General features: G+C 43.4%; 1 protein-coding gene across 5 annotated transcripts; it reads left to right on the forward strand.

Moving 5' to 3' along the window:
• The first annotated feature begins 5,436 nt into the window (after positions 1-5,436).
• SSBP1 (single stranded DNA binding protein 1) lies at positions 5,437-14,066 on the forward strand. Of its 5 annotated transcripts, none has more exons than XM_034779657.1 (7): positions 5,437-5,516; positions 7,042-7,094; positions 9,420-9,480; positions 11,159-11,299; positions 12,010-12,097; positions 12,347-12,435; positions 13,908-14,066. In XM_034779657.1, exons 2-7 carry the CDS (start codon positions 7,071-7,073, stop codon positions 13,949-13,951), a joined length of 447 nt encoding a protein of 148 aa, XP_034635548.1. In that variant the 5' UTR covers positions 5,437-5,516; positions 7,042-7,070; the 3' UTR covers positions 13,952-14,066. The 5 variants fall into 5 exon arrangements, with proteins under 5 accessions (XP_034635548.1, XP_034635566.1, XP_034635529.1 ...); XM_034779675.1 differs by having other exon boundaries at positions 5,508-5,526; XM_034779638.1 differs by lacking the exon at positions 5,437-5,516 and adding an exon at positions 5,546-5,853.
• The last annotated feature ends 424 nt before the right edge of the window (positions 14,067-14,490 follow it).

The raw sequence follows: 14,490 nt of genomic DNA on the forward strand, positions 1-14,490 counted from the left end.
ACCACTTTTCAAACTTGCTGAATCTGTTGATTTTTCGCTAGTAATGATCAAATCTAGAAATACCAGGAAATTGCCCAGCATTTAATGTAGTGAGTTTCCTGAGACTAGAACTAATGAAGATTTTGAATTGATGGGTCTATCTGATTAAAATATACTATCATGGTAACTCTACCAGACTTTTTGAAGTCTCTCCACCTAAAAAGTTCAAGTTTAAGGCTTGCTGAGACTAAAGCATGACAAATGTTGACTTAAAACTTGTGTACTGATGGAAGAAAGGTGTGGGTTTTTTTTGTTTTTTTTTTTTTAAATAATCTAAGATGGTAGTTGTAGGTTAAGAAAGGAGTCTTGCTCCTTTGATATCTTAAGGAGCTTGACTGTAGCATGTTCTCAGTGACTAATAAGCTTGTCAAAGGAGTGGGCAGTTGGGTGGGAAAGCCAATTTTGTACTTTAAATAGAAATGTTCAGCAGTGTTTGGTACTATTCCATGTGAGAAACTTTACTTTCAGCTGTTGTGTTGGAGAACTCAATAACTACTGACAGGAAACAATGTAGCCTAGAAGTGCATCCTTAGCCCTTACTTTCTGTTTATGCCCCAAAATAGGATTTCACTCCAGCATAACTTGGCAGAAAGCTGCTTTGGCTAAAATGCAATGACGTCTAGAAAATCAGCTGTCAAAACAATTTATTTCAGTCATTACTACTGTCAACTAAAATCTGATTTTATCATTTGGGGGAAAATGGCAATCGTAGTTGCAGAACTTAACTTTTTTTTATTTAAACTGTACAAATGGTGTAGAACAGGGGTGGGCAAACTACAGCCCACAGGCTGTCTGGCCTGTCAGAACTTTAAATCCAGCCCTTGAGCTGCTGCTGGGGAGTGGGGTCAGGGGCTTTCTGTGTTGTCCCGGAAGCAGCGGCATGTCCCTCCTCCAGCTCCCACACGTAGGGGCAGCCAGGGGGCTCTGCACACTGCCCCTGCCCCAAGTGCTGCCCCGCAGCTCCTATTGGCCGGGAAGCGTGCAGAGTCACCTGGCTGCGCCCCCACGTAGGAGCTGGAGGGGGGACCTGCTGCTGGGAGCTGCTTGAGATATGCGCTGCCTGGAGCCGGCACTCCTGAGCCCACCCCAACCCCCTGCCCCAGCCCTGATTCCTCTCTCACCCTCCAAACCCCTCAATCTCAGCGTGGAGCTCCCTCCCAAACCCCTCAGGTCCACCCCAGAGTCTGCACCCCAGCCAGAGCCCTCAACCCCCTGCACCTCAATTTTGTGAACATTCATGACCCGCCATACAATTTCTATACTTAGATGTGGCCCTCAGGCCAAAAAGTTTGCCCACTCCAATGTAGAACCATAGGGTTAGAAGGGACTGCAAGAGTCATCTAGTATAAACCCCTGCCAAGATGCAGATTTGTTGTGGCTAAACCATTCAAGACAGATGGCTATCCAGCCTTCTCTTGAAAGCCTCCAGTGAAGGAGCTTTCACAACCTCCGTAGGCATCTGTTCCATTGTGCTACTGTTCTTACAGTTAGGAAGTTTTTCCTGAGATTTAATCTAAATCTGCTATGCTCTAGTTTGAATTTACTGATTCTTGTCCTTCCCTCTGGTGGCGAGAGAGAACTGTCTTCTCAATCTTTTTTTTTTTTTTTTTTTTACGGCAGCCTTTCGAGTATTTCAAGATTCTCATGTTTCCCCTTAATCTCCTCTTTTCCAAACTAAACATACCCAGTTTTCAGCCTTTGCTCATTTCCCTCTGATAATCTTTGTGGCTTGCCTCTTGGTTCTTTCCAGTTTCTCTACATCCTTTCTATACAGTGGTGACCAAAATTGGACACACTACTCCAGCTGAGGCTGAACAGTGCAAAGTTGAATGGTAATGTCACCTCCTGTGATTTGCAAGTTATGTCTGTTAGTTCAACTTAAAATTGCATTTACTTGTTTTTGCAACTGCATCACATTGCTGACTCACGTTGAGGTTATGATCCACTAAAACTCCCAGATCCTTCTCAGCACTGCTGCTGCCGTCAAGCAGGTTATCCCCCATTCTGTATTTGTGCATTTGATTTTATTTCCCTAAGTGTAACACCTTACATTTGTCTTTGTTAAATTTCATTTTGTAGTCTGTAACTCAGTTCTCCAATTTATCAAAATCCCTTTAGAATGTATGTTCTATCCTCCAAAATATTGGCAACACCCCTCTCCTGCCCTGCTTGGTGTCATCTGAAACTTTGATCAGTATGCTCCCTATTCCCACATCTAGGTCATTAATAAAGCTGTTAAACAACACCAGACCCAGAACAGATCCCTGTGGAACCCCACTTGAGGCCTCCCTCCAATCAGACATCATTCCATGAATAATTAGTTGTTTAACCAATTACGTATGCACTTAATGGTAGTTCTGCCAAGCCCACATTTCTCCAGCTTACTTATGAGAATGTCATGTGGGATAGGGCCTGTGTCAAAAACCTTGCTGAAGTCCAGGTATATTAGGTCCATCAAATTCCCCTTATCCACCAAACCAATTACTCTGTCAAAGGAAATCAAGCTGATTTATCATGATTTGTTCTTGGTAAATCCATGCAGGTTGCTAGCGATTACCTCTTCATCCTCCAGGTATTTGCAAAGAATGTTTATACATTGAACCTTCCCCGGTCTAACCTTCCCTGGCTCCTCCTCTTTTCAAGATGGGCACTACGTTAACCCTTCTCCAGTCTTGCAGGACCTCTCCTGTCATCCATGAGTTTGCAAATATTGCCAGTGACTCAGATTTCTTCAGCTCATTCCTTCAGTACCCTCAGGTAAACAGCATCAGGCTGTGCTAATTTGAATTAATACAAATTGGTCAGAAGATCTGATGTGTTGTTTACTTATCCCAATCTGCATCCCTTTCCTTTATTGTCTATGGTAACTTTGCTAGTCATCTGATCAAATGGGGTGTGTGTGTGTGTGTGTGTGTGTGTGTGTGTGTGTGAGAGAGAGAGAGAGAGAGAGAGAGAGAGATGAAGCAAAGTAGGCATTGAGCAGCTCTGCCTTCCTATCATCTTCCATTTCCAGCTTATCTTCTGCAGTGGGTGGGAGACTCGCACCTTCTTTGATGATGTTTTGTTTTGTTTGACATATTTGAAGAACCCATTCTTATTGTCTCTAACACTCCTTGCCAACTGTAACTCATTCTTTGCCTGGGCTTTCCTGATTTTTGTCCCTACACACTTGTGCTATTCCCATGTATAATTCCTTGGTGATGTACACATACAGGAAATGGAAGGATTTTTTTTTTTTTTTTTTTTTTTTTTTTCCCAGATAGCATTGGCCTCTTGTGGCAGTACTTATCTTTCTGGAATAGCGTGAGTCTCTAGTATTGCATCTTTTAGGAATTGCCAGCTCCCTTCATCTCCTTTTCTTCCTTCTATTCTGAGTTGGTTGAAATCTGCCTTTCAAGTCTAGTGTCCTTAGGAGCTTGATTGCTTCCTCCTAAGTCCATGACCACCTTCCCGTTTGTTTTGGCCAATAAGACTGAATTAGTTGCAGATCTAAAATTGATCGCTCTCTAGTTGTTTCCTCAACTTTCTGAATCAGATGTTTTGAGAATATTACAAGTGCCTGAAAAGGTTTTAACAAAATGCTTTTCAATTTTCTTTTAGCTCAACTGATTATCCATCAACTTACTATTCTCACGTAGTCTGTTTCAGTGCTCTGAATGAAGTCAGGCAGGCTTCTCAGGTACTGTCTCTCCCCTAAGGGCACTCTCTCACCAGGCCAAGAAGCCTCCTTGGAGCATTCAGCATCCCTGTTCACACTGTGAGCTTCCTGCAGTGAGCCCACTGGGCTGGGACACCTGGGGAAGCCTTATGTCCCCAAAGGGCAATGCACCCTAACATCAGTCAGCAATGACTCTCTGCTAGCATTGTAAAACAGAAGGGTTTACTAGTCAATGAAGACACAGCCTAGAACAGATCTTCTTAGCCCAGAAATCAGGAATGTTCAACATAGTTCAGTGTGGGGGAATTCAGAACCCTGAGCTCTCCCTGTGGGTCCCAAACTAGGAGATTCACCAGACACCATCAGTTAGGCCCTGCTGCCTTGCCTCCTTCCTTTGTCTCTTTTGCAGGTAAATAGGTCACGGACCTGCACATCTCAATGTGTTCTCAAGTATCTCTGGCTGATTCTTGCATGAGATGGGCCCTAGACATCAGTTGCCTGGATACAGAGTGTCAGCTGTGGTGTGGGCCCAGGCACCTAGACAGCAGTTACACCTGCCCCCTAGGGGACTCTGCCATGATCACACACCCTTGTCTCATCACTTAGAGCAGGGGTCGGCAACCTTTCAGAAGTGCTGTGCCGAGTCTTCATTTATTCACTTTAATTTAAGGTTTTGCATGCCAGTACTACATTTTAACCTTTTTAGAAGGTGTCTTTCTATAAGTCTACAATATATAACTAAACTATTGTTGTATGTAAAGAAAATAAGGTTTTTAAAATGTTTAAGAAATTTCATTTAAAATGAAATTAAAATGCAAAGCCCCCAGACTGGTGGCCAGGACCGGGGCACTGTAAGTGCCACTGACAATCAGCTTGTGTGCTGCCTTCGGCACCCCTACCCCTGACTTAGATAGTTGAATAATATATAGGGTAAATTGACACATGCACACACTATTCAGATAAAATGTTAAGAACATTCCTATTTTGTCATAGCTTCTATTTTAAATTGTCATCAATTTACAGTATGATGCTAATTTAATGAGATGCAGAGATTTAAAAAGCGTTTAATACTTATACCACACTGTCAACCTCCTACGTCAAGACTGACATGGCAAAGCAGCTTAAAATAACTCCTAGTAAGTACTCGAGCAGGGATTGTGTGGCTTTGCTTGTCAAGTCCAACTCTCCAGAAACCTTGTCCCAATGGGTTTGGGGAGGGGCAGGGTCAGTGATCTTCCTCCATCATAAGCCCCTCTGCCCTGCCAGTAGCACTCACACATCGGGTTGCCAGTCATGTGTTTTTTGTTTGTTTGTTAAACCAAAACACCCTGTCAAAAAGGGACACGGGTGGCTCTAGGCAGCTCTTCTGACCGGGCTGTTAAAAGTCCGGTTAGCCACCCCCAGCAGGGCAGGCAGAGTGCCTGTAGAGCTCCGTGTGGCTCTCAGGAAGCTGCCGGTATCTCCCTCGGGCTCCCACGTGCAGGGTGGTCTCGGGGGGCTCTCTGTGCGCTGGCTCGGCAGCTCCCGGGGGCTGGGCAGGCTGGGGGGGACAGGAAGTGTAGCCCCCTGGCCGCCCCTACGCCTAGGAGCCAGAGACACGCACCAGCCGCTGCCGAGAGCTCGGCGCTGCGCAGAGCCTGCCCCCGCCCACTCCCCGTGACAGCGAGCGAGGGAGGGAAGGGGGAGGCCGTGAGCAGGGGCGGGGCCTCAGGGAAGGGGCGGGGCAGGGCGTTCCGCAGGAGGGCACGTGGCTCAGCTGGGGCGCTGCTCGCGCGCGGGGAGCAGCAGCTGAGGCCTCGGCGCAGGCGCGGACACTGCGGTAAACGCAGGTGCCGCCTGGGCGACAGCGCAGCGCCGAGCACCCGGCCCCCTCCCTAGGGCGGGGGAGGAGCCGGATGGAGCCCCAGCGCGGGGAGGGAACCGCTTTCCCCTGGGCCTGAGCCCAGTCGCTGCCGGAACTGCGGATGCGGGGTCGGGTTTCCGGCCGGACCCTTTCCGCAGTCACCCGCTCGCAGACGGAGGGAAGGGGCGGGGCTGGGCTGCTGCGCGCGCGTGTTTCCGGTGTCGAAGCCGGTTCCAGTCTCAGCCCCGCCGCGTGCCCAGAGCCGGACACCGCCCGGCGACGCCTCGGGGTCAGAGTCCAGCCCCAGCGCGGGGTGAGCGCGTGACGGCCCAGTCCTGGCGCCCGATTCCCGGGGTGCGGCGGCAGCCGGCGCCCGATTCCCGGGGTGCGGCGGCAGCCAGCGCCCCCCGCCCATCTTAGGTCCCCTCCGCCACCCCTGCTCCCTCCCACTCCCCCCGCCTCTCCTAGGGCCCCCTCCCAGCTGCTCCCCTCCCCGTCCCGTTTGCCAGCACAATCCCGGGGGGAGGAGGGGCGGGGGGTGCCTCGTTGGGCTCTGGTGGGGGCAGCACAGGAAGGTCTCTCCCGGCAGCGCCCCGGGAGCTTGCTGTGGCTGCTCTGGAGCCAGGGGCAGGGCTGCGCTGTAGCTGTGGCGCCATCAGGCTTTTGAGCTGCTTGGCCCGAATGCCAAGGTGTTGTAATGTGGGCAGGTCTGTATTGCAGAATTACACAGGCGTAACTGTGTTGTTCAGGGATGTGGAAAATCCACACCCCTCAGCGATACAGTTGTACTGATCTAACCCCCAGTGTAGGCAGCGCCATGTCAACGGGAGGGCTTCTGGCCACATAGCTATCGACTCTCACTGAGGTTTATTAACTATGGTATAGTAGTATCTGCACTGAAGCGTTACAGCAGCGCAGTTGCGCGGGTGCAGCTGTGGTACTGTAGCCTGTGTAGACCTGCCCTGTGTTTTGAATGAGACGATTAAAAAGTAACTGGTTAGTTGGATTTAGTTGGCCACAGTCTGAAGACAGATTACTGGGCTAAATGGACCTTTGGTCTGACCCAGTATGGCCGTTATTATGATCTGAGGTGTGCTGCCTGGGGGGGCGGGGAGAATGTTAAGTGGCAGTATCAACTAATGATTTAAATAGATCTGAGGCACTGTCTACAATTACGTTGGCATAATTTATGTCACTCAGGGGTGTGACTAAACCACCCCCCCCCCCGAATGACATAAGTTACACTAACATAAGTGTCCATGTGTCAGATACTGTGTCAGTACTCCCGCCAATTTAGTTACCGCTGCTCACAGAGGTGGTTTTATTATGCTGATGGGAGAGCGTTTTATTAATGCATAAAGCATCATCACCAGATGTGCTGCAACGATACAGCTGTGCCGCTGCAGCACCATATGCGTAGACGTGACCTAACTGGGAGGAGAAATTTTAATGCTCATTCTCTTTTGGTTTTTTCCACCCTTCCATGTTCTCAAATACACAGTCTAATCACAGAAAAAGAAAACCGCAGAAATGTTGCGCAGGCCAATAATCCAGGTAACAAGTTACTGGTTTTGTTAAAAAGTTTAGCTCATGCACAGTCTAATGATGTACAGCTAGTGCATGAGCCATTTAAATAGTAACATAATTAACTATGTGCAGTATTGTTCTTATGTTACCATTAAAAATAATTGCATGCAAAATCCTTCATCTTAATACACTGTTAAATACTCAATCCTGCAAAGTTGTAAACATGTGCCTAACTCTCTGCTTGTGAGTATTCCTATGTCCTTCCATTTTTGAACTTGAAGCGCTTTAACCAGACATCCTAACTATAATTTTTTTCTTTAAGGTTGTAAGAAAAAAAATATATAAATTATGTATGTATGTGTAGTAAGCAGTGTTTCTTTTCTTTCTGTATTAAAGTAATCAAGGCTTTAACTACTCTTCCCATCCTAGGCTAGCTGAATCTTGCTCTGGGTGTCTGTCACACATTATTTAATATAATGATACATTGTATTGTTTACAAGTGCACATGTGTTTCCCTGTAGGGGACTCCAAAACAAAATAGTTCCTGTCACCACTATTGAATGAGTGAGACTGTTTTCCTTGCTGCAATAATCAAAAATTGGCTAATTGAATACTTTGTAGACCCATCAAATGATACCATTCATCAGGGTTCCTTAGGATTCCTCAGTAACTGACAGCTGGCTCTTACTGTTCTTCTTAAGCAACATTTTCCACAACTAAAAGCCCTTCTTTACAGAGGTATGGCCTGAGATGGTATTTGATCCCATTACACCCACTGTTGCAAACTTATGCAGTGATATCTATTTAACGCTTTAATACAGAAAGTATTGTATCATAGTTGTTCCAAAAATTTTCTCTCGTCTGGAACTGCCATGAGGGTCAGTAGCCTTCTTTCTGTTCCAGCCCCACTAGGTAATTGAACTACAACCCAGAAGGTAGCCAGGCTCTCCACCAAAATATTTGCAAAAATGTATCTGTCATAAATATTATTTTGACTCCACAATTCTCATTCTCTTCATCACCATCCTTAACTGTAAATTGTATCATATTTCCAGTTTAAATTAATAATTCATATCCATCAAACCATACTCTGTGATAAAGAACTTGTACAACTATCCCATGTGGGTAGAAAAATCACAGGGGATTATTACAGTACAGTATGGGTTACTTACAACATCGTATTAAATTCAGTTGTAACATATAGGAAAAGCTCTTTCTACGTAAACCACCCCTATGCCATGCAACCGTACATACTGCAGAGTTGAATCCATTATCAGGAAAAATAGAAGTTTCCCTTTGTGTCTGTCTGGCCTCATGTTATTTCTTCCACCCATCAGGTATTCTGTGCCTCATTTCTTTCATAAACACTGCAGAACCTATGGGGGAAAGATAAACTGTGAGCTTTCAGCTTGTGGGAATATAAGAATGTATGCCAAGATTTTGTTTTCTGGCGTTAATTTAACAGTCATTATAAGCCAAATGAAAAATGGTTCTATAAATCTGACTGGCATACACTGGGCATTAATTCTAGATGTCTTGTACGTAAAAAGCAAATTGCCTCAGTAGGTGGCCAAATCAATATGCCAAAGCATTTTGCTATTGCATTTTGCATTATCCTCTATTTTAACATCTTTGTCACTAGAAGGATTGTCAGTCCTCTTTGCTCCTTCTGCCACTCCCCTCTCCCCTTGTAGGAAACTTACCGTACCTACAGTCCTTGTTTATGGATCTTGTACAGATATGCTCCCTGACTTTCTGCAGCTATTGCCACTTTCTTCCTCCTCTGACATGGCACTTGCAAGCATTGAGTCTTTCCTTCTCGTTTCTCCCCTTACGTTTACCTACAGTGAGTCTCAAATTTTTGTGGCACTTAATTGTTTTTAGCTTTTGAAGGGTGGATTGGGGTCACTGCACCACTTATGTCAAAAAAATCGTATGTAGAGCTGCTGTTATGCATGTCTTGTCTGTACCCAAAGTTAAGCAGAAAAATAACAAAAGAAATCAATACCAAGTGTCTGTAAATATATTTTCTACTAAACATCATATAGAAACAGCGATAGTTGGGCAGGAAATTTCCCAAGGATTACTAGCTGAAGGTATGGTTTCGGGACGTTAGCGTTTCCTATCTAGCCCTTAAGATCCAAATTCAGCAATGCACTAAACACATGCTTGACTTTTAAATGCCTGCGTAATCCTGTTAGCTTCATTTTACTGAACTGGACCCTAATTCAGAAAATACCCTGAAATTCAACTATTATTCTTTATTTGTTAACTAAATCTCTTCAAATTATCGGAGAACTGGTGTTCAGGATTGACTGGCGTGGAGCCTTAAACATCTGTCTGTCCTCCTAGGTGCTTCGTCAGTTTATAAGACACGAATCTGATTCAGCCAGCTCCTTGATACTTGAAAGATGTAAGTAGATGTTATTTGTTTGAGAATCTTAGTACTAGTGAAATGTGCCTGATGGGTCTGCCCAGAGATGTATTATGTCCTCTGCTCGCAGAAGAGGCTCCTGTACAAGTATAAGCACTCAGAAACCATGGTGATGAGCACATTATAAAAGCCTGGAAAGATATCTGCTTCCCCAGAGTGACCAGCAAAGAGTGAGAGTAAATTCCGTCTCCAGGCCCATTTGGTCCTCTTCCTCTCTGCTAAGACTACTAACAGTCAAACATGTGGTGTCTTTAATAAATGTTATAATATCTTTCTATTACTGTTGTGGAAGAACAAGAAAATATTCCTTTTTCCTCAAGAATCATCAGCTTTTACTTTTTACTTGTGTAATATCTTATTCCATTCTGACTTTTTAATCATGCTGCATTTGACCTCTTAAGGGAAACTTAATGTTTTATCTTACCTAATATTTATCTGATCTTATTTCTGCAATGATGTCTTCAGAAATGTTTCTCCTTTTGCGATCCAACCAGTGAAAATAGAAGGCAGGCAGTTGCTATTAAATAATTTTTTTATTATTTTACAGTGCCCAAAAGTATGCTAGGCACTTCATGGTACAACTATTAATGCCCCTGAAAACGTACATTCTAATTTTATATATATAATGAATTGAGTGGGGATAACAAAACAGTAAAGGGAATGGGCCAAAGAAGGACTAGGGTTACAGTGATAAATTGAGTAGCTGTGCGATTTTAGATATGTGCATATCGTGGGGGTACAAAAGGTCTCTTCAGGACTGTCTTCCAGACCACCAAGGGTAGAAGTGAATGCTTTCTACTGCCGGAATTCTAAGTGCGAATTTATAGCCATGGCTGGCCATGAAATATTGGACATAAAACTTATCATTCTTATTACTATGCCATTCTGACTACTATCTTGTTTTACCCACTCCCTTTTGATTCAGACATAATTTTAGTAGTGATAAATTGGCAGAACTAGAAACCATCGTACCATCTGAAAGTTTGAAATCCTTTTCAAATGACATAAAGCATTTGTTACTGACGTTAGGAGTCAGTGAGACCTTGGCTGTTTAAAACCCTGTTGGAATTAAAGTGCAAAAAAGAAAAGGTGGTAATCATCAAAACATAACTTTAAGGTACTTTAGCTTTGAGTAAGGCTTGTTGTAATGATGGGGGGAAAGAATTATTGCAGCTTTGTTGTGGTAAAAATACAAAAATCAAGATTTCATTTTAAAAAAATTTATTTGTGTGTGTGTGTGTGTATGTATGTATATATATATGTATATGTGTGTGTGTGTATATATATATATATGTATATATATATATGTATATATAATATAATATAATTATAGAATTAAAAAAAGTATTGGGACAAGGAATAGAAGAAAATGAACAGTGTGAGCAGCTCCTTCCCCCCTGAAATGGAGACTCCTCAGAGATGTTGGTCAGCACTAGTGTAGGCATCATTAGAAGTCAGAGAATCTGGATTCCTTGGGTTTTGTGATAAACTACTATCCTGACTTCTAACTTATCAAGGTTAGAAAAGCTGAAATTGATCCATACAAAAGTTCTTGGGACCAGTCCAAGCAGTCGTCCCGAACTTTGCCTCTTTCAAGGATATCTCCTTTTGCTCCTGGTGCACCTCAGTCTGATATTTTCTGTCCCACACATTTCAGCCCTGAATCGTATCCAGTTACTTGGTCGAGTAGGACAGGACCCTGTTATGAGGCAAGTGGAGGGAAAAAATCCTGTTACAATTTTTTCTCTTGCAACCAATGAGATGTGGCGATCAGGGGAAAGTGAGGTGTTCCAGGCAGGTGAGTCTGTGTAGTTATTGGAGTGGAATAATGTGTTTTTCACCTGTTGTAATGCTGTTACATTGGTAAATAATACCAATCCAGAGCCTTTGTTGATGTAAATCCATGTAGCTCTATTTATACCAATTTATACTAGCTGAGGAGCTTGCTTATCATGTATATCCAGGAAGCACTTTAGTATTTCTCAAAGGCATTTGTTGAATAGTGATTTGTGGCAGACTTTTCTAAGAAGGACGGAGGAAGCCTCCAGCTATTGCTCGTTCATCATTTCACATAGACTTTGTGGGGGTGGAGTAGGTTCCATTCTCCCATTACCTCCCACTGGAGATGAAATAATGACTACATCTTTGTTTAGATGCCACTTTCAATTTGTAACTGCATACTTTTCTCCTAGCCTGTGTACAACGTGCGGGCTGCAGGGAGAAATAATTGCATGTAATATGAGCCGTGGTTTCTAAACAAAGGTACACAGTATATGCGCTCTCATTATACTTGTATCATGTTGCATGGTGTTTCTGGCCCTGAAAGGAAGAAGAGTGGAAGTTTCAATAACAGTAAATTTCCATTTCTCCGATCAACCACTTGACTTCTTAGCTGAGGAGCACTTAAGTATTGAAACAAGCCCTCCGCAGTTTGTTGTGTTAGAGAGAGAGGACATGGCATCCTTTGGCACCTTTGTCATTCATTATTCTTCCTTTCATGTAACATAGGTGATATCACCCAAAAGACAACGTGGCACAGGGTCTCTGTGTTTAGGCCAGGCCTGAGAGATGTGGCATATCAGTATGTGAAGAAGGGGTAAGTGGCATAAAAAGAGTGCTTGGGGATTGAATGCCTTAACAGTCAGTTAATTTGAAGTGAATCAGGCACAATGGGGGTGGTTTTGTGTAGATGTTAAAATAGAAGCATGTCGTGCTTAAAGCATTTAGTGCTCAAAGACTACAGACAAATGAGGCAAGATCTCTGAACTCTAAACTGACAATTTATAGAATAAAAATAATGATGTAATCCTCTAGCCTGTGAACTGAATTCTTATGTTCATGTTAGTGCTCGAATCTATGTGGAAGGGAAGATAGACTACGGTGAATATACAGATAAAAACAATGTGAGGCGGCAGGCCACAACAGTCATAGCAGGTAACAAACTTTATTAGTCAAACCATGTTGTTTTGCCATTTCCAGAAGTGAAGGGGAACAGAGAAATAAAGTGTGGTTTATCCTCATTCCCAAACTTCATAATTTGGAATTTTGAGAGAATGTATCTGTGGTTGTATTTTTAGTTCCTGGTCTGTGCCAGTAGGTGTCATCTGACACAGTTTCTGAAAAGAATTAGGCAGGAAAGAGGTAGCATTTGTGGATTGCTGAAAAGTTGCTGACACAAAGCAGTGAATTGTAGCAAGTGGGTGTTTGTGCATTTTCTCTGCGCTGCACATTGGAGAGAAAATTGGACATGTACACTGCTGTACAAGGTGGGCCTTGTTGAAAAGTTCACTCTCAACTTCAGCAGGGAACATTTTTCTGTGTAAGCCTTTGATTTCAGGCTTTCCGCTAAATGTTAAGGTCTTCTCCCTGTGAAAGGAGTGTCATGTGGATATAGCTAGATGGGGAATTTGGAAAGTAGGAGCGAGGTGGCCAAGAATAGCAGAAGAGGGAGCGAGCAAGCAGACGTTCCTTGGGCTAGGAACAATCATGAAGAAAGATGGAAAGTTCAGAAACTCGTCCTCTTTGCTTCTGTAAACGGCAATGATTTTTTTTATTTTTAATTACGTGACTTATTGGCGAGATCAGTATCCTGAAACTTTAGGGGGTTTGTTTTTAGCAAAGGGCCCCAAAAGCTGAGTTATAAAGGAAACATTTGTGTTTCAAAACTGTGTATAGAAAGTTGGGCAAGAGGTGAACAAAACATGCACTTTTAATTTTTACTTGTGGTTGTTCCCGAAGTGCAATTTTCTTGCTGTCATAAATCCACTTGTTCAGATGGCCCAGCATGTACTGCACTGTGATATTGGCCCTTGTTATTAGCACACTTTCAGAGAGCCTGCCTGTAGGTATATGGCAAGTCTCTTCTTTCAATGGTTCTCTAAAGTTTTCTTTTTAATAGCTCTTTAAAGTAGGGTTATTGAGAATTTAGGAGACCACTGGAAGTTAAATGTGGACTTTTCTTAGTCCTGCTCCATGCTGATTATGGGGGGGATGATATCAGCTCATTGCATTTTGGGATATCCAGCATAAGCGAGACATTAGCAGTAATAATAGATTCATAAGAGGGACAAATTCAAATCTTTTTTGAAAATTGCCTCTAATTATATATTTGGCCATTAATCCTGTTAGACGCTTGTGGACACATGCTTGAAAATACCTATGTTCACCTTGATAAGGTCACTTGACCTGGGGAAAAGAGAAGAGAATCATCTGTATCCATCAGTGTTCGTTTTCATGGGATATTTGTTCTGGATACTGAAACAGTACCAGCCCCTGCATTTTATTTTTAACTTCCCTACAAAGTAGTGTGTGTGTGTGTGTGTGTGCGCGTGCATATAGATATGTGCAGCAAGACAAAACACTTATCTGATCCTGAAAATTAACTACTCTGTTGCATTTCCTTTCAGATAACATTATTTTTCTGAGCGACCATATCAAAGAGAAGGTGTGAGATGTTTAGTGCTTGGACCCATGCTGTTCCTTTCATTTTATAGTATTTCCTAATTCTGAAATCATGCATATTGCTGTATTTTCTGTAAACAAATTAAAACACCCTTTTATATGGATAAAGGAAGAAGTGTGTTTTTTGGTCTTCAAGCTTTGGCCTCTGAATATGTTTCTTTTACTACTTCTCTGTTCTGTTCTATCCTAAGGGGCAGCCCTTGGGACTATATCAGTTTGAATCAATACATTTATGATTAGACGTTGCATTTCTGAGTTTCTTGGGCATTTTTAGCCTGTATTTATTACAGGCTCCCATAATCCCTGGTTATAATTTTAATTCCAATCCCTGGAAAATTTACTTAAATCTGTGCCATACTTGTTTTCGTCCACCAGGAGGAGCTGTAAATGCACCACCAGATGACTTTCTTTCACTGCTTCTCCATTTAGAGCAGGGGCCGGCAAACTTTTTGGCCTGAGGGCTGCATCGGGTTTAATACATTGTATGAAAGGCCGGTTAGGGGAGGGAGTCGTGGCCCGGCCCCCACC

This window comes from Trachemys scripta, chromosome 1, assembly GCF_013100865.1.
Source record: "Trachemys scripta elegans isolate TJP31775 chromosome 1, CAS_Tse_1.0, whole genome shotgun sequence".
In the NCBI taxonomy this organism is placed as follows: domain Eukaryota; kingdom Metazoa; phylum Chordata; order Testudines; family Emydidae; genus Trachemys; species Trachemys scripta.